General features: G+C 39.2%; 1 protein-coding gene across 1 annotated transcript in view; it reads left to right on the plus strand.

The window, feature by feature from the left end:
• Positions 1 to 18630, plus strand: part of Fmn2 (formin 2) — a 326068-nt gene that overhangs the window by 145847 nt on the left and 161591 nt on the right. Inside the window, exon 7 of the mRNA XM_021173977.3 lies at positions 7768 to 7855. Coding sequence (XP_021029636.2) covers positions 7768 to 7855 — 88 coding nt within the window. The remainder of the gene's footprint in view (positions 1 to 7767; positions 7856 to 18630) is intronic.

An 18630-nucleotide genomic window follows, 5' to 3' on the forward strand; every position in this document is an offset into this window, starting at 1 on the left:
TTTGCATGATATATACATTTAAAGAAATTTGTCATGCCATATTGTTTATCTTAAGTTATAGGACTATTGCATATGAATTTCCTACTGTCTTCTGTAAATAGGCAAACTGGGATCTGGGGATCAAAGTTCTATGTCCTAAGTAATATAGTTGAAAATTTAGATAAAGGCATGGCTCAAAAATCTAATCTCTACCTCTAAGTAGATGGATTCATTGAAATTCCTGAGACTGAAAACATTCCCCATACCTGTAGGTCCCTTGCTCAGTTAGATGTTACTGTTTCTGAGTTGTTCATGGTCTCTCTGAACCTTGTTATGGCAGTGCCTTGGTTGCTTTGTGCATTGGACGGTGCTCATGTGTATTGTATACCACTTAGCAAACTAGGCTGTGATCACATAGCTGTGTGAGAAACGGTGGTCTTTCTGTTCTGTAATTCTGCTCTGGAGTTCACTTTTACCTAACCTTTGTAGTGGCTGTTTTGACTTTACTCTTTGCCACCAAAAAAGCATTTGCCTTTTGGATCTGTTTACCATCCTTCAATCTAATATCCAGTTTCCAGAGAGGCTCTGGTGGTATTTCAGAAGAAAACATTATTCTCCCTTAGCTAGAAATTGGAGAACTAAACTATTATTTGAGATTTGCATTTATATGATAAACAAATTATAGAGTTTCTTCTTAAAGTTTTTAATTTTCCTTGTTATAAGTGCATAAAATTTCAAGTTATCTGGATATTTAATATCGAGCCTTTTGATGACTCTTACAATTATCTATAGTATAATTCATGTAATCATCCAAAATATGTTATTTTAAAAAAAATACCCTGAGTGTGGAGCATACATCATTGTAGGTTGATCAAGTAATTATTTCAATATTGTTTTAGTTAATCATATAGGTCATATCATCTTCCCATTACATAGTAGGAAGACTCTGAGGTGACAGATGTTACAGTGCAGATGTTGACTTGAGTTTAGTGGTGGTATGCTCCACACTCATTTATTGACTATTTCCTTTTGAATTGTCAAAAATTCTGCATTCGTAGCAGACCCAGCATTTTTAGAAAACTGAATATTCTATATGGGAAAGGGATTCTTTAGAGTCTAAAACAGGAACATTAATTTAATTTTAAAAATCAAGGGTCTAAAGAGCAATGTTGCAATGTTTCTTTAGCATGGATTGAATCCCTAGAACATGGAATGAAAAGTAAAAGCAATCAAATTGATTTATGGGTAGTTTGATGTCTAACAAAACCCAGGAACCATTTTTTCTGTGTTGTTGGGAGGATGTCTGGCATGCGTTATACCAACTGAGGCAAAGTCAATATACCTCTTGCCCTAAATTTATCAGTCAGTGTGCTGAGTATTGAAGTAAATGATATGATGTGGTCTTTGTCTCTAGCAGTAGATGCATTTTATAGAGAATTCCCCAGACAGGTACACATTCTAGTTAGAGAATATAAGATCCACGAGAGAAAAGAAATTCTTATGCCATCCCTGAGGAGTTGTACAAGAGGCTGGGCAAGTTTAAGAGAAGCAACCCAGATAAATGAGATTTCAACTTTCCTGCACAATGAGTATTCCAGTGTAAAATAAAGCAGAAATAAAAGGGAGAAGGGAAGGGTGACAGGGTGAAGGCAGTACAGAGTCCTCATCTGAGCTTAAAACTAGGATCCTTCAGGCTGCATGTGTGGTCATGAAGGAGGTCATGAGTGCTGGCACTGGGGAGTGTGGGAGGAGGCTGCTGTTGTTACAGACTAGAAAGATGGAGCAGCAATCATCAGAGAAGCCTGATACATGACTACATATGGGAAATGAGGAAAACTGAGTCAGATGTCCCCATGAGGTTGACTGGGGATGTGGGATGAATAACTGAGATGTATGGACAGTGAGACAGAGATGAGCTGGCAGAAGATGGTTGCTTCTACTTCCTGTTGACATCTGTTAAATCACTCCATTATAGGCATTGCATGATGTGCAATATCTGGTCTGGTATTGAGTAGATGTGTCAGAATGCTTTGGATCTGTTGTGACCAAGGGGAAGTCTGAGGTGTTTTTAGTTCATGTCTCAGTCTTTTTAGAGTGGGATGAAGAAGATGGCTGATTTCCATACTTTTCTTTTTGAGCCTGAGAGGATAACCCAGAAGTTGAGGGCAGCACACTGCTCCCTTCAGGAGCTTTGTGTGGTCTTACTGTATTCCAGTTCAGATATAAAATGTCTCCTAAAGCCACCTGTGTAGGTTTAGTCCACAAGGCAGGACTATTGAAAAGTTAGGGAAACTTTAATAGGTAGAACTCAGTAGAAGATCTTCAAGTCACATGGGACATGCCTTCAAAGGAACAGTGGTACCCCACATCCCTCTTTCCATTGTTCTGCTTTCTTACTGTGAAATAAATAATTTTCCAGACCTAGAAGTGATAGGACCAGGCAGCCAGGGTTATACATATACAAAGCTGTGTAACGTAATAAAATATTTTCTCTTCATAAATTTACCATCATCAAAGATATCCTATAGTGCTTGTAATCTATTATTTGAAATTTACCTGCAGGGTTAAACCTTGTTGTCAAATAGGCTATGAAAAATGTAATATCATCTGGGCAGCCATGATATTCACCTTAAATGCCAAAATTCTAAGGCTATAAGATAAAGCTTTTCTAATATAGAGTTTTAAATATGACACCTGCAGCAACAGTCCTTTACGTTGTAAAATGGGGCTACTTAGAATTCGGTCATGTTGAACTGAATTAAAGGAGGAAGGGAGACAGCTAAGTAGGTTTTAGTAGATATTGACCAAAAATAGTTTGCGTGATAGAAGATTGTACATAGTTGTCACTAAAAAGGGTTTGAACTATAGGGAAAAGCATCAAAGAAGAGCAGGAGTCAACTGTATATCAAGGTCACAGCTACTGAAAACTAATTACAGATCAGAAACTAGCAAAAGAATCTGGTTCAGTGGTAGCCAGAGCCGTGTATGTACAAGATCCTGGGTTCCCTCGTGCATCAAAAAGGAAACAATACCCTTAAGTAGTATTTATGAAAACATTAAAAGAAATGGATAAGATCGTATTTGTGCAAAGGGTAAAATTTTAGGGACAAAAACATAAAGGTGGGTGGGAAGGAGAGAGGAAAGGCTGTTGAACACAACAACAAGTTTTAGCTGACATCAGACATATCATGTCCATATTAGGCTTCTTCTAGATCATCCACCAAGGAATGTGTCTTGTTACAGAAGAAAAATGTAGGGAGGCTTGATTGAAAATGTGGAAATACACACTGGGTCACAGTTCTGTCTGAGTGTGACTTTAGGATGGATTACATGTGTTCCACCGTTTCTGTGCTGAAATTGACATTCAAAACTGGGGTGTGATTGCTATAAACAGAGAAAGAAATCGTGTTAAATACTATAAATAGGTTTACTTGCATTGTTTTTACAGTTAGGGAGTAATGTGAACCTTATTTAATTAATGCAGGCATGCATAGTGAGTAAAAGAGCAATGGATTTGAATATGGGGTGTTGGTATTCTCTGGGGCATTGTGGTGTAACCAGAAGTAAGAATTCCCTAAACTCAGTGGAGATTTGGGACTCTGGCATCTCTGGTGCACTGCCTGCATTTGTTTCTGTCTTGTAAATGATTGTGCTATCAGGACATAGGTGTAGCATGTAGTTCCATTACTGACCCAGCAGGGAGGCCTACTCGATGACCAAAAAACTTAGTGTTTACATGTTACAAATTTGTTTGTTAAAATTCTGATTCTTTTGCCTCTCCTGCGCAAATTCTGGGATCACAGACATGATTATTATCCATGGTTGGATTTAGATGCCATCTTTAGCTTCCACTATTTGAATTCAACTTGAGACAGAGATGGAGAGAGAGAGACCATTAGATATATTTATAGAGAGAGCAGACAATAAAGACCTCAGAGAGAGATGAGGAAAGAAAGATGGAGAGAGAGATACAGGCAGGCAAACAGATGTGGGATTCTGGGGAGATGCAGATGAAATGTCTAGGTCCTGGTCAAAGGCAAATGTGTTTAGTATTTGTTATGAACTTACTATGTTTTCTTAACTAGTATTGCCTAGTATAGAATATTGTATATAACTTTAAATTTTCTAGAAGTCATACTTGAAAATTTCTGACCAAAGACATGAAATTAAGGTGAAGGTATCGCGTAGGATTCATGGTTAAAATATTGCCCTTTGAATGTGCAATCCACATAAAAATTACTGAGATCATTGAGATTTCCCCTTAAGACAGAAACAAAGCCCAGAATCTTTTAGGTCTGTGCATATTTCCCATGCCTGGTCGGCCACATGTGGCTTGTTGTTCTGTATTAGTTACTGTGGTTTTAGAGACTTGGAGCCTTTTGTTCTCTCTATCTGCTAATGCTGGTTTCAGTTTGCTGCTTACAGGGATCCCATTAGGGCATTGTATTAAGGGTTTTCTCTTTTATTTTAGTGGTGAGAGAAACGGGCCCTGGCCCTAATAGGCATACATAGAACATTAGTATCATGCTCTTTTATGGTCTTGACCATTGTGTGAGGGTAAAGCCAGTGAATGGGAAGCAAGAATCTTTTTTTGTTTGTTTGTTTTTTTAAAGCCATAGTGCTTGGCCAAAGCCACCATCTTAGTTATATTTAAAATGACTTGGTTTGGCATGCGTGAGGTTCTAGGTTCAATTTCCAGCACTAATAAGAAAATGAAAATGAAAACATAACTGGTGAGCAGTGACGAGAAATGTACTGTTCAGGGGTAGCATCCTTTTGGATGGATGTGGCTGAGGAAAAGGCTTGGCACAAGTCTTCCTCTTCCTCATGTTGTATTAGCCAAACAGCAGATTCTAAACCCTTAGTTTAAAAATCTTGTGATAATTTCATACTCGTATCTTATATATGTAATGCATACATTTGGATACAAGTTACTAAAAATGAAAACAAGGTCTTTCCAAAACAAGTGTGTACAAATCTTGATTCAGTGCACCAAGCCTTACTCCATATGATTGTTAATAAAAGTGTCCTAATGCTTGCTCCCAGGTGCCTTAGTAGACAAGTGGCACACAGTTTGCAGAATGGCAGCAGCCTGCAGTCCATATTTTGTGAAGCTTTCTGTCTTGTGACTGTGATTATCCTGATGGGGGCCAATCACTGGCCTGTGTCCCCCATTTTGAAGATTAGGAGTCAAGGTCAAAGGGATTAAGGGATCTGAGAGTTTGTACAATATTGGCATTCAAATTCAGGCTTGCAGTTCAACTAAAGACCTTATACCATCAGTTTTTATATGCCTGCTAGACAGTACCTGAGCCATACTGTCAACTGCATGTGTTCACATAGGCCATCCAATTTCCTCCGTCTAAACACTAAGACCATCCTGGTCACTTTTACAAAACGCTGGGTGAAGTGGAATAAACCAGTGGAAATGTCTAGTTTTTACTTTTGTCTTAAGCTAAATTGTGTCTAACTTAAATAGGACTCTTATTGATTTGATTAGTGTAAAATTCCCCCAGATTCTCATTAGAAATTTCTATATCTAACTAACTACTCAGCTAAGTAATAGAGATTTGCTGCAATGCAAGGAAACAAATATTTAATGACCTTCATTAATATTTGTGAATATATTCCCATTAGGTTTGCTGCTCTATCATCAGATAAGAGAAAACCTTTTATAGGCCATGGAAACAGACCTTAGATAACCTCCTTGGGGACATAGCCATTTACATCAACCTGATTTAATGTTCTTTTTAAACCCATTTCTAGCTATGCAGAGTAGTTTGGCTGCCACAGGGTCTTGAAAGTGTTGATGGGGGCCATACTGTGAGGAGCTTTGGTTATGTTCTCTTCCATGGCCAGATATTACACCTAGTCAAAGCACTCCTGTCATTGCTGATATTAAGTGCTAGGAAAAAAAAAACTACCAAAAGATTTCTCCCAGTTCATGTGAGTCTGGGAGGTTGTTGTTGTTGTTGTTTATTACAGGAGCAGAAGGGAGGAACAGTAATTCTTCATAGAATTAAATGCAATCATGCATCTGTGTTTTCTCCATTAGTATAGTATTTGAATTAATACCTTGGTGGACTGGATGGATCCATTGAAGATAAAAGGTGCTAGGCTCTATTTGTGTTGTATGTCCAGCTTCTCACAATTTTCCCTTACTATGATCCACACACCGCTGGCAAGATACATTGCTGAGTGCCAAGTGCATCGGCACATAGCCGGTCCCACCACAAATTTTTAAAGCTGCTTCTCCTGCTCCTATAGTTTTTCTGGGTGAAAAGTTGATAGCACTGGAGTTGTTCTGTAGAATGCATTAGGGTGCTAATAGGAGAACTTTGGAATGGCATCTCCTATGCTTCAGAGCTCGGGTGTCAGCTGGGAGCTTGGGCAGACTGGGGAATCAGAATTCATTTACAGAAGATCCCAGATAGTTCAGTGCAATAAAATAGTGAGGCATGCTGCTTTGTTTTACAGAATCTGTGTCCATTATCCCTACAGCCTTCCCCCTACTGGGGAAGTTTTAGGGAAAAAAAATGTTGTAAGTGAATTAACTAGATCTAATTTGACTAGGAAACTAACTGAATCCTTTTAAAATTCTTGTTATATGACTTAATTCTGTGGATTTTCAAATGGGTTAGTTTTGTGTTTTCTACTTTTGGCTGAGTCCTTGGATGATCTGAATATGTTGTCTCTCTATCATAACTTTGGTCACTGGATTCTAAGAATATTCTATCTTGTGAACTTTGGGTTCTTGTTATCCAGGGTATTAGAGAAGGATAGATGGAATGATTCATAATAGAGGCTGACTTTATTACACTGATGGACAACAACATCTGTCCTTTGAGAGTTCTGTCTTCTTTTGAATGCATAACATTCTGGATAAGGCCAGATAATTATCCCTACTGTCTTGGGTATTAGAATGTAAATGAAAGTTTGGAGCCAAGTGTTTCTGAAATAAAATAGAAAGCGCAGGTTTTGGGAAGGAACCATGGAGTTTCCTATCTGACCTTTATAGAGACCATTGTCTATTCAAAGAGTAAAGGTTAAAGGTCAAGGAACACTAAGCAAATTCCAGCAGGTTTAGAAGGGTACTTGGGCATAGGTAAAGAGAGTGGATGAAAAGGATGGGATTCCATCAGTGCTACTAGAATCCCTTAGGAGATATTGAAGATGTCCATGATACCCCTACTTTCAGATTTCCTGCTAAGTGGGTTTAGGTTACAGCCTAGGGAACTTCCATTTTGAAAGTTTGTGGTGATGGTCATGAACCACTGTTGAGAAAGACTGACTGGGGGAATCAATTACAGCCTTTCTATTTTGATCTATGCAAAATATAATATAGAAGTGAACACTGGCATTGACCTGGAGGGCACAGCTTCAGAAGACATGGGTCAAGTGTCCTGGACTGATGTGATCCCTGCCCATGATGCTCTGTAAGCAGAGGAGAGGGCAAGACCTAGCTTTATATCTAATTTTTCAGCTCCGGTAGATGGATGGAGAACTGTGGTATCCTTACAACCTAACGAAGGAGACATTGGCTGGATGTTTGGTTGGAGCTTAGTTTAGATATCAGATGGAGTCTTATGTGGATAACTTTAAAGGAGATAACTTTTAGGAAAACAAGAAACTCTGAATGAATATCTTGTACGTGCCATGTGAGAAAAATTGCAGATTATAATGAATGAAGCTCAGAGGACAGGACTGAGGCTCTTTTAGGATTTTAAAATGTTGCTAAACGTATTAGGGTATAAGTTAATGCTTCTCGTTTTCCTCTTTCTTGAACAGGTTGTCAAGTTGCTTAGCAACAAAAGGTCACAAGCAGTAGGAATTCTAATGTCTAGTCTGCATTTAGATATGAAAGACATACAACATGGTAAGTGTAAAGAAATTAAAATGCAGTCACTTAATACTAACCTTTGGACTAAATTTTGTGATATTTGTGAGAAAGTCCTTTCAGTCTTTACTGTATTAAGTAGTCCTGTAGTGTAATGTTTTCTTTTATGCTTTTTTGGGGGGCTAGGTTACTATTAATATCATTTTTCTGTCTGTTTTATACCTTGTTAAAGGTCAAATTTTCACATGATGTTTTCATTTTGTTCTTTCCTGGTAATAAAGTAGCATAGCTTCATAGCTTTTAAACAAGAAAATTTATTCTTTAGAGTTCTAGAAGCTGGGGAGTTACAACCAGGATCTCAGCTTGGTTAGACTCTGGTGAGGGCCCACCCTGGGATCCAGAGAACCATTTTCTGCTTGTGTTCTGCTTGTAGTAGGAGAAGCTTAGTGAGTTCCTATGTGCTTTGTTCATGAAAAAGTAAATCTCATTCCAGAGGACTCTACTCTCAAGATCTAATCAAGTTCAAAGGCCTTCATTCCTAATTCAAAGACATGACCTGACCACTGCTCAGGAAGGTGCGACGAAGATTGTAAAACACAAATAGTGTGGTCACAAGTGCTCAGTCTGCTGCAAATGTACTTAGTCTGCTGTTACTAAAGTTTAAAGTTTGTATCGTATGAAGCATGAGTCCCACTAGATCATATCTGAATGCCACCATGCAAGACTTACTAGTAAATACTAATGCCAACCAGATAATGTGGTTCCAAGCCATTGAAAATATCCAGAGAAGAAAGCCCCAAGAGAGGAGCGTTAGTTGAGCCTTGAGCCTCAGGTGCCTGATACACAGGTATAATGCAGGTACAAGCCTCAAATTCTAATCCAAATCCATCCTACCTAGTATGTGAGCTACAGAAGCTCTTGTAGCATTTGCTCTTTTAAAGCTGTTCTTAGGATGAGAAATGCCAATTAGTGAACTAAATTACTCTACTTAGGACTGAACTGAAAACAGGCATTGTCAAGAGGCTGAGTGGACATTTGTCTAAGATGTATTTAAAACGTTGGATGGAAAATAGGACAAGTTCTCTTAGGTCCTCATGGTCCAAGATTCTGCAGGATCTGTTGACTCTCAGGTTGAAAACTGGTCATTCTTTTCCCAGGCATTTGGAGCAACTATCGCATAAACCCAAGGTCCTTTCTACTATAGAAAGCTAGACTTCCTTCCTTCCTTCCTTCCTTCCTTCCTTCCTTCCTTCCTTCCTTCCTTCCTTCCTTCCTTCCTTCCTTTCTTTCTTTCTTTCTTTCTTTCTTTCTTTCTTTCTTTCTTTCTTTCTCTGTTTGTTTTAATGTATGTGTGTTTGCACATGTGTGTAGGTGCCTGCAGGTGCCAGAAGAGGGCATCAAATCCTTTAGAGACAGAATTAGAGGCATGTATGAGCCACCTGACCTGGGTTCTGGGATCTAAATATAGGTTTTACTGATAGAACAGTAAGCGCACCTAACCACTGATCCATCACCCCAGCCTTTTCTAGTGAAGAGCAAAGGTGATTTCAAGTTATCCTTGTTGCTTTGCATCATCGATGGTGCCCAGACACATGGAAGCAGTTACTCCTTTATGTTGTTTTAATGTACATTTTAGTGGGCTTATGAAATATTTTATGATTGGAATTTGGTTTTTTTCTAACATTTTTCTAAATGGCTTTAGTGTCAGTATTGTAATACATTCTGCCTTCTACTTGACAAGTATTCCTATGCCATAGCTTCCTATCATATCTACACCGAGAGATGGTCCGAAGATGAACAGAAGAATTCTGTATAAGGATTTCAAATCTCCCTTGTGCTGCCCAGAGACTTAGAATAGATTTAAAGCAGATTGAGTTATTCAAAGGAATGCCAATTTACCTATTAAAGGAATATGGTTTCAAGTATAACACAGGACTTATAAATCATGAAAATAGTTACTGGCTTTCTAGTTTGCCCATTTGTGAATGTGGATTCTGTTTGTTAGTCCTAAAACACCATGGGGTATAATTCACAGATAGCATGAGCGTAGCATGCCCTGTCCATTGACGAGTAACTCTTAATCAGAATTTTAGTTTTTATTCAATTGTTTTGATGGTGAGGAGGCTTCCTCCGGCTGAGACATTTGGGGTAATAGTCACAGAAAAGAACGCCAAGGCTGGCGCCAAGCACCACTTGGTGTTTCTGAAGCTGGCAGATGTAGCCCCGTGAAGTCATAGAGTGAAATCTGAAAATAATGATATGGTCTTTTCCTTCAGTCAAATATTCAGCTCGGGTTGAGCTAATAATGGGAACCTTATGAACAAAGGAGTCCGCCTGACATCTGTGTCTGTGCCACAGCCAGCGAGAGTTCATTGAAAATTTGCTCCCTTAACATGCAAGTCGAACAATAACATGGCGTGAACGTCAGTCGTTGAAGGGTCACACAGAATTATGCACACGCTTTATCCTATTACGATCTGAAGGGAGTGCTTGAGTCCCTTCGAAACCCTGCGTAGCCATTCTCTAAAAGCTTGGCTGCTTTTCACATCCTAGCAGGAAGCAGCTGTACCTGTGTCTACCCTGCCTCATAGTCCTGTCAGGTAGGCATCTCTCACAGCTCCTACATTTTAATTCACGTGTAAGAAAAAACTCCACCAAGAAAACTACAGAAATGTAACCCAGTTATATTTGATTTTGGATGTGAAGGTGCCAGAAAAAAATGTATCCAGTATCATAGTATGGAAGAAAACAACCAAAGACATCTTAGTGGTCCAGTGTTTGATAGCATGGCTCACTAGTTGAGCAGATTGGACATGAACTCAAGCCTCTTCCATCAGACATGCTGCTCCCATATATAGCCTTTTTCCTACTGTCGGTGCTGGTTTCTCTACGGTGAAATATATAATACTGTTTTAAAGGTTGTCCTAAACCATCAGAGTGGGCATTTTCAGGGATGACATGCTACAGAGCCACGTTGCCCATCACAATCCTTGCTCTCAGTTGCAGGCTAAGTTAGAAGCTGTGAGATAGATTCACATCTAGCTGCCTAGAACTTTTACATTCAGTAGGTTAAATATTTGGGCCTGCCTCACCTCATTTACATATCCTGGAACTATTTTCTTTTGTTGTTTTGTTTTGTTTTGTTTTTGTTTTTCTCCTGTCAAAAGACTAAATCTAGAATTGACTTTGTCATCACAATTCTCCTTTGAAGTGCCTTGTCAAAAAGATGAGGGTAAGATTGGTGTTCTAGATGTCACAGTCTAATCATACTCTTTTAAAAATGCTTTTATTTCTTAGATCTGAGTATTCTGTTTGTATGTGTGTCTGTGTACTATTTGCATGCCTGGGAACCCACAGAGGTCAGACGAAGGAATAAGATCCCTTGAATCTAGAGTTATAGAGAATGGTGAACCACCTCTGTGTGCTTGGAATTGAACCCCGATTCTCTGCAAGAGCAATTGCTTTTAGCTGCTGAGCCATCTCCCCAGGCCTTGACCACAGTTTCACTACTATCAATCACTGTGTCATGTTTGCTCATAGAGAACAGTTGGGAAGTGTCTTATGCAGCACCTAAAGCCAAAAGCAGAAAGGGGAGAGGGAATCCAATCCTTTCTGTAGTCTAGGCTTCTGCAAGTTGTCCTCTGACCTCCACACACATGCCATGGCACACATAGAACCACCTCCCCTACCTCCCCTACCTCCCCCCCCCCACACACACACAATGCACACATACATAGACAAATACATATAAAAATAAAATCCTTAAATAACAAGTAATAAAATGTAAATGTCATTTTGCTAACAGATCAAACTGAAACCAACTTTAGAGCTACTTCTCTTTCTACAATACTAATAACTATTAAACAAGTGTTTCTTGATCAACCAGAAAAAAACCACTTAAGATGCGCTTTGTAAATGTGAGATTGCCTAACTTGTCCTTCTGACCTTTGAAATTATTCCCTACAGATATAAGCACATCATGAAGGGAGAGCCTACAACCCTTTAATCTACACCAGACATTTAGAAATCAAACCCAGCCTGTATGTCTGGACTCTAAGCCTCAGGCAGCATCTTCACATATCCAGGTTGTAGCTTCTAGGAGATTTTGACTCTAGAAGAAGGGAGTTTATGTAGAGAATTGCTAAGAGATTTTAGATAATCCCCAGATTTTGAAAAACTAGTCTCATCAATAAAAACCAATTACAGACATTAGTATGCAAAGTTTCATAAGACATTTGGGTGGGTTCTGTGTTTGATATTTTAAAGCAGTAACCTAGATGGGACTAGATAAGTTTGTGTGTGTGTATGTGTGTGTGTGTGTGAGAGAGAGAGAGAGAGAGAGAGAGAGAGAGAGAGAGAGAGAGAGAGAGAGAGAGAGAGAGAACTACCTCTGGGTGTGGACTTTTCTTACATGGTACTGGGCAGCCATTCCCCAAAACAGGGAGCTTGAATGTAGGACTGCTAACTGTCTTTACAACTGAAGCCTGAACTGACTCATGGTACATTCACATTCCTTCTACAAAGTTTGAATAGATATGGATATTAGAGCAGGGGATACCTAATATATATGTTTATCGACTCTATCATAGAAATAGTTCTGGCATCCTGCAGGAACAACTGACCCAAGGTGTTAATGGCCTTGGCTCCTTCTTGTGTTTAGTGTCTGCCCTGTCTGAGACTAACTAAAGTTGTACCCCTGTGGGCAATAAATGCTAGATTATGTCCTTTCTGAATGAAATTTCTGCCTTGCTTAAACCTGACTGGTAAAAAGCAATTAAATGATGATATAAATTACCAAACCCTCCATTAAATATACAATAGGCAATTATATTGTATTTATAAAGAGGGAGGGTATTTTTTTCTTTAAGATTTTTCTCCTCAGCCAATATTAACTCTGTTGTTAAAAGATTTATTTCATTATTTTCATACACATTTTTATGTTTGTCTGTGCTTGTCTGTGTGTGGGTGTATACACATGAGTGCAGGTGACTTTTGAGGACAAAAAGATCTTTCATATTTCCTAGAAATGAAATTACAGTGGTCCTAGCTACCCAGTGTAATTTCCTTGCAAGAACAATATACTCTCTTGGATGCTGAGACATCGTTCTGAACCAAATTGTGCCTATTTTCAGTGATTTTTTTTTACTAACTCCTAAGATTGCTTGAATAATTTATACAGTGTGTGTGTGTGTGTGTGTGTATTCATACCTTTGGAAGTCAGAGAACAACTTTCAGAATTTGATACAATTATGATAATCAAGCCCAGGTCATCAGGGTTGTGTGGTAGGCACTATTACTTGCTGAGACAATTTTCCTGGCTTCAATATTGTTTATGTTCTTAGATTATTGATGGTCCCACAATTTCTTTTAGTTATTGGCCTTAGGTAAATGAAATTATGAATTATTTTCACATGTGAATTACATAAAATATTTTTAAAATAACATTTGGGATTATACACTTAAGTGATATTTCTTGTCTTAGGTGAATCCAAGTTTGGGAAACTCAAATACTTAACAGAAAAAAAAAAATCTCGACTGGTGTGGATTGAATGTGAGATATCCTCCACAGGTTACCATGTTGGAACAGTTGGTCCTCAGCTACAATAGCTGGTTGGTGTGGTCGTAGGCTCTTCGGGAGGATGAGCCTCAGTGAAAGAGTCCCTGGGGATGGGGTGGGAGTTGCGAGGCTTGGTAGTTGACCCACACTTCCTATTCACTGTCTGCTTCCTATGCAGATGCAGTGTAACCACCCAGCCCCTTGCTGCTGCTTCAGTACCTCTCCTGCCCTTCTGCCATACCTGCTTCCGTGTATTTTCTGCAGTGATGACCTAGACCCCTCTGGATCTATAAACCCTTCCTTCCTTACACTGTGTTTGCCCCATATATCATCACAACTAGAAAGTAATCAAGCCAGTGAGAAAACTTACTAGTGATGGAAAACAAATTCTAGGTACTTATAAAATGAGTGTGGTATAGTGAGTATAAAACGTACCAGATCTCTCCTAGGTTTCCAATTGCCCATAGGTTGTGGAAGAATAAAATGCTTTACCCTAGTCTAGTCCTTAATACGCTTATTTTCAGGCATATTTTTTTTCCCATTTAAACATTTACAGCATACTTTTTACTTCCCAGTACCACCGCTTCCATGGCTTTCTACAAATCTCCTTTTAGGTATCAGGTAACAGTTGTGGGGCCAAGTGCTTGGATTTTGTTACGGAATTGATGTTCATGTCAGATTCCTATGCGGAAGCTGATGTTCAATGCGATGGTGTTTGGAAGTAATGACCATTAGTAGTTCACTAAGATGAGATCCCCATGTTACAGAATTTCTGCCCTCGTAGAGAGTAGAGAGACCAGAGGGTTGCCTGGGCACATCATCTCCCAAGGTCTCATCCCCCACCCCTCCTACGTGACACAGCAATTAGGTTAAAGGACAAGCTATAAGTGAGCCTATGCCTGTAACACCACTGACCTATTCTGTTGTTGGTTTTTGAGATTGGTCTTATGTAGCACAGTTAGCCTCTAACTCAGTATATAAGCAAGGGCATCCTGTTTTTACCTTCCTCCTGAGTGCTGGGATTAGAGGTATGCCACACCCTGCTGGTTTATGTGGTGCTGGGGATGGAACCCCAGGGCTATACCTGTGCCAGGAGAACATTTTGTCTGTTGAGCTATAACCTATAACCCCAGGCTCTTTCAGTACTTCAGTGTTGGACTTCCTTCCCATTCTGTAGAATTGTGACACAATACATTTCTTTGCATTTAGCCACCCAGTCAGTAGCATTTTGTCATGGCAGTCCAAACAGATTGAGAGAGTGTTGAATTCTTTCCCTCCCATTAGCTGACATTGAATAAACCTGGAAAAATCATGTCATGTGCAGTTGACTATTATAAACTATATCTAAAGTTTCTTCTTTAGCAACACATAGCACCTTCCATGGTAAACACTGAATCCCACCCTATTCTGTCCTTAGGATATGATGTGAGGCAACAGACTTGGAATGTGTTTTAAACAGAGACACCCCGCCCCTAAGCCACCAACAGTAGCAGAAATATAGTCGATTTTTTTTCTTGATTATGACCAATACGTTTTCTGGCAATCTTTTGCTGTCGATCTGAGGTGGAAGTGGCACCCAAGAACAGTTCCTTCTCACAGAATTTGGGAGTAGGAGTGGAGGGAGGGACTGGGACTTTCAGCTCCAGGGGATCCTGTCTGAGTCCTGTCATTTGCATTCCCAGCCAGCCTTACAGAAATGTTGAATTTAACGTGGGGTCATCCCCATTTGTGTTTTCTGAATGAAGATAAATATGAGAATTATTTACATCAGTGGCTCTTAGAAGTTGAGCTCAGCTGTATCTCTGGATGATGTTTTATCTCTAAGGAGAGCAGTTTGTTTTGGAAACTTTAAAGGCCGAGTGCTCCCATAATAGTGTGGTTTCTTAAAACTTGTCTGTGTGCTGTGTGAGTCAGACACTCTTCACATGCATAGCTATTGGCTCTGGGTGGCATGCAAAGGGAGCAGTCCAATGGATTCTGGCTCTGTTGGCAAATAAATCACAGGGTGGGACGTGAGGAGCCTCTCTAAGTAGTGACACAGACACAAGCTTCCATTTCTCCTTGTGACATTTCATTTTTCCTGGTAGTCACTGTGGTTTCAAGTTAAGAGTAAAACACACCAGAATGCTTTCTTCAAAAAGAAAAAGACAATTCTGGAAGGGGGCTTTCTGAACCCCTGGAGCTATGAAGGATTGTTTTTATGGTGACCCATGCGTCAGTAGTCCCTGTATCTCGCTGTGCTACCACTAAATCATGTTTTTCCTGCAGAATGTTCTATAAACAAATTGTAGACTACAAACCCCAGGTCCTTTTCATGCAGATTCTAGTTACATTCACAGAGACAAGGGCTTTTTTTTTCTTCACTTGCCTATTTATTAACAAAGGAAAGTATATCCATAATCATTTGTTTATTTTTGTATGTAATGCTCTAAAAAAAATTGGGTTTAGTGCAGGTAATGTTGTGTTTTCCCACTAGGTTTTGCAGTGTCTGGTTGCTTGATGAAACTGAAGTTTACAAGGCTTTTCTTAGACATTGCTTCATGCCCCCTCTTTCGTTTTCTAACCCTGAAGTGTTTTTGCTCACATGGGATATAGATTTTTAAGACCTGTTTATTATATTTATTGAGACATTAAAATCACCGTAAATGCTGTTGGACGGTGCAGTGAATGGTTCTCATTGAAATGCAAAGTCAGCTAGGAATAGAAACTTGAGAAGAGGTGAGTGGGCTGCAGTGAGCCCAGGGTAACCTTTCCGTCAATCGCAGCCTTGTAGTGGATGGGGAAAAAGACATGTGAGATAGTATGCTTTCATTAAAACCTACTTTCCGAAATTCAATATCAGAATATGCTTTAATTTAAAATAAAGTTCATTACCCAGAGTTATTTCTCACAAAATGAAAGACCTCATACATCATTTTAAGTTATGCATAGATTATTAAGTCAAGGGAAAATAGTTATTGTTAACTCTGTTAAGCCTTTTCTTACAGGCTCAGCAAAAAGCCCTAAAGATGACTTTTATATAAATATATATGTATATATGTATGTGTATATATATATATATATATATATATATATATATATATACACACACACACATACATACACACACATATATATATTTTGTGATACTCAGACAGTTGGACTTCTTGATTATACTTTTATGGACTGAAGGAACATAAAACTTGAAGTTTGCCAAGCTGTGAACCCGTGTTCTTTCTCTTTGTTGCATTTCCTATGTGAGCTATGTATCATGGATTTGTATTTACTTTGCTCTACTGTAGAATTTTTTGCTCTGTGAATCTAAGCTCAGAGCCCACTGAAGGTTATGGCATTGGTATCCCTGGAAAGCTTCATTGCTTGCTACAACCATTATGTGATAGCTGAAATGCCCTGGACCAGGGTGAACGTCCATGGGAGCAGGGTGCAGATGTGAGTGCAGCATACACAGCACAAACACATTAACCCCATTAGACTGACTCCTCAGCCACTCTTTGCGAAGGAGTGACTGGCACTACGACAGTCCTTTTGTATAATCCTTGAGGAAAGGTGGGGTTTGGAATCTTATTTTGTGTAACTCATTTTTGGTAGCATTACGAAAAACCCAAATAGCTGGGGATTCAAATCATGTTTGTACATCAAAACTGGCTTCTTCCATGTTCTCTGCATTTGGAAAAGTGTTTCTTGAGCGAGTCCATGCTCAGGATGCTTACAGGGCTTCTTGACTCTACTACCTCAAGATCTGATAATGGTAGATGAGGGAAAATAAATGAGAACCTTATTCTACCTTTTCTTTAGTGAGCCACAAATGTCCTATGCCTACAAGGTGCTTTCTAGAAATACCACCACAGCTGTTCCCTGAGGCTCAGTGTGCTGCCATCAGATTAAGACACCACAGTGATGTAATGGCATGTTATCTTATGCCAGGACTGTGGTGAAAGTTTGGCTTATGTTGCTAATGGCCTTGCATCTTCCTCTCAATAATATATGTTTCCCGCCCCCCAAACATTTCTCTTCCTGTAGTGTTTTCAAACCAAATCCAGTTTATAAATTTTAAGACTAATTAATTAAGGCTTTATTTATGGTTTAAATTCTGAGATGGACCCTAGGCTAGCATCCTATATAATTAAATTTAAATTAATTAAGTTTCAATCTGACTATTGTAGGTACATGGCTAAGAAAAGAAATTGTATAGAGAGACCTGCCATGAATTACCACAATTCCAAGGTCTCATTATGACTTTTGTTGCTTTTGCAATGGACTGTAGAAGAATCGTGTCCACCCATGATTGAGCCACTAGAGAGCAATACTAGGTTCTTCACAGGAATTGGGAGAACTTAAGAAAATGCTTGCCAGCTTTGTTAATTACAGTGTGGTGGCCGTATGAATTACGTTGTAAAGTGAATTTCTGAATTGAGAGGAATGCAGAAGGAGATCATCTTTCAGGCCCAACACATGCTGGTTTTTATTTAATGGTTTGAATTGATAATAATGGTTGATACCCTCCATTACCATGTGTGCTAGCAACTACTCTGTGATGTAAGTAATTTACTTCTCTTCATAAAATACCAGGCAGAGATGCACAAGATCTAGAATTAGCAAACAGCGAAGCTATGTTGCATACTGGGGAGATCTAGATCCTGGGCTATGCTCTAGGCTTGGACTGTCTCTGAAAAGTCTCTACTCCATGATTATATCAAAGGCTTAAGCTGGAAAAAAATGGTGCATGGTTGTTTTCTTCTATAGTTCTTTATTGTAAAGCCAGTGTATTCTGCTGAATGCAGCAATGTATAAAATATAGCGTTGGGCTTGAGTGAGCTTTAATTGTATAGGTGTGATTGGATCAGGGAGGAGAAAGAGACAAGGCAGAGATCAAGACATGGAAAGGAAAGTCCTGATGTGTACATTATCTAACACAGTCACTTGATGGGCAGCCTGAAGGATTGGCTCTAAAGTCCCTTCTGTTGTCACGAGCTGTCACATCATCTGTCTGGTTTTGAGACTCTAGTTATGATCAGATGTGATGCACCATATGATGAAGACACAGAGAGGAAGGTAAGTATGGCAGACTTATATACCAATTCCTAGGATGGGATAGAAAGATTATAAAAGCTAGAAGTTAGGGAGGGCTCATGGGAAACTGTCTTCTGGGTACATCGAGACTGTTGCACTCATGAACTCACAGTGGCTAAGCTTGACCTATACAAGATCTAGCCATGCAGAAACTCACCGTAAGTGAGGAGGGGTTCACGAAAATACC

This window comes from Mus caroli, unplaced genomic scaffold (assembly GCF_978045245.1).
Source record: "Mus caroli unplaced genomic scaffold, Mus_caroli_1 scaffold_1, whole genome shotgun sequence".
Taxonomy (NCBI): domain Eukaryota; kingdom Metazoa; phylum Chordata; class Mammalia; order Rodentia; family Muridae; genus Mus; species Mus caroli.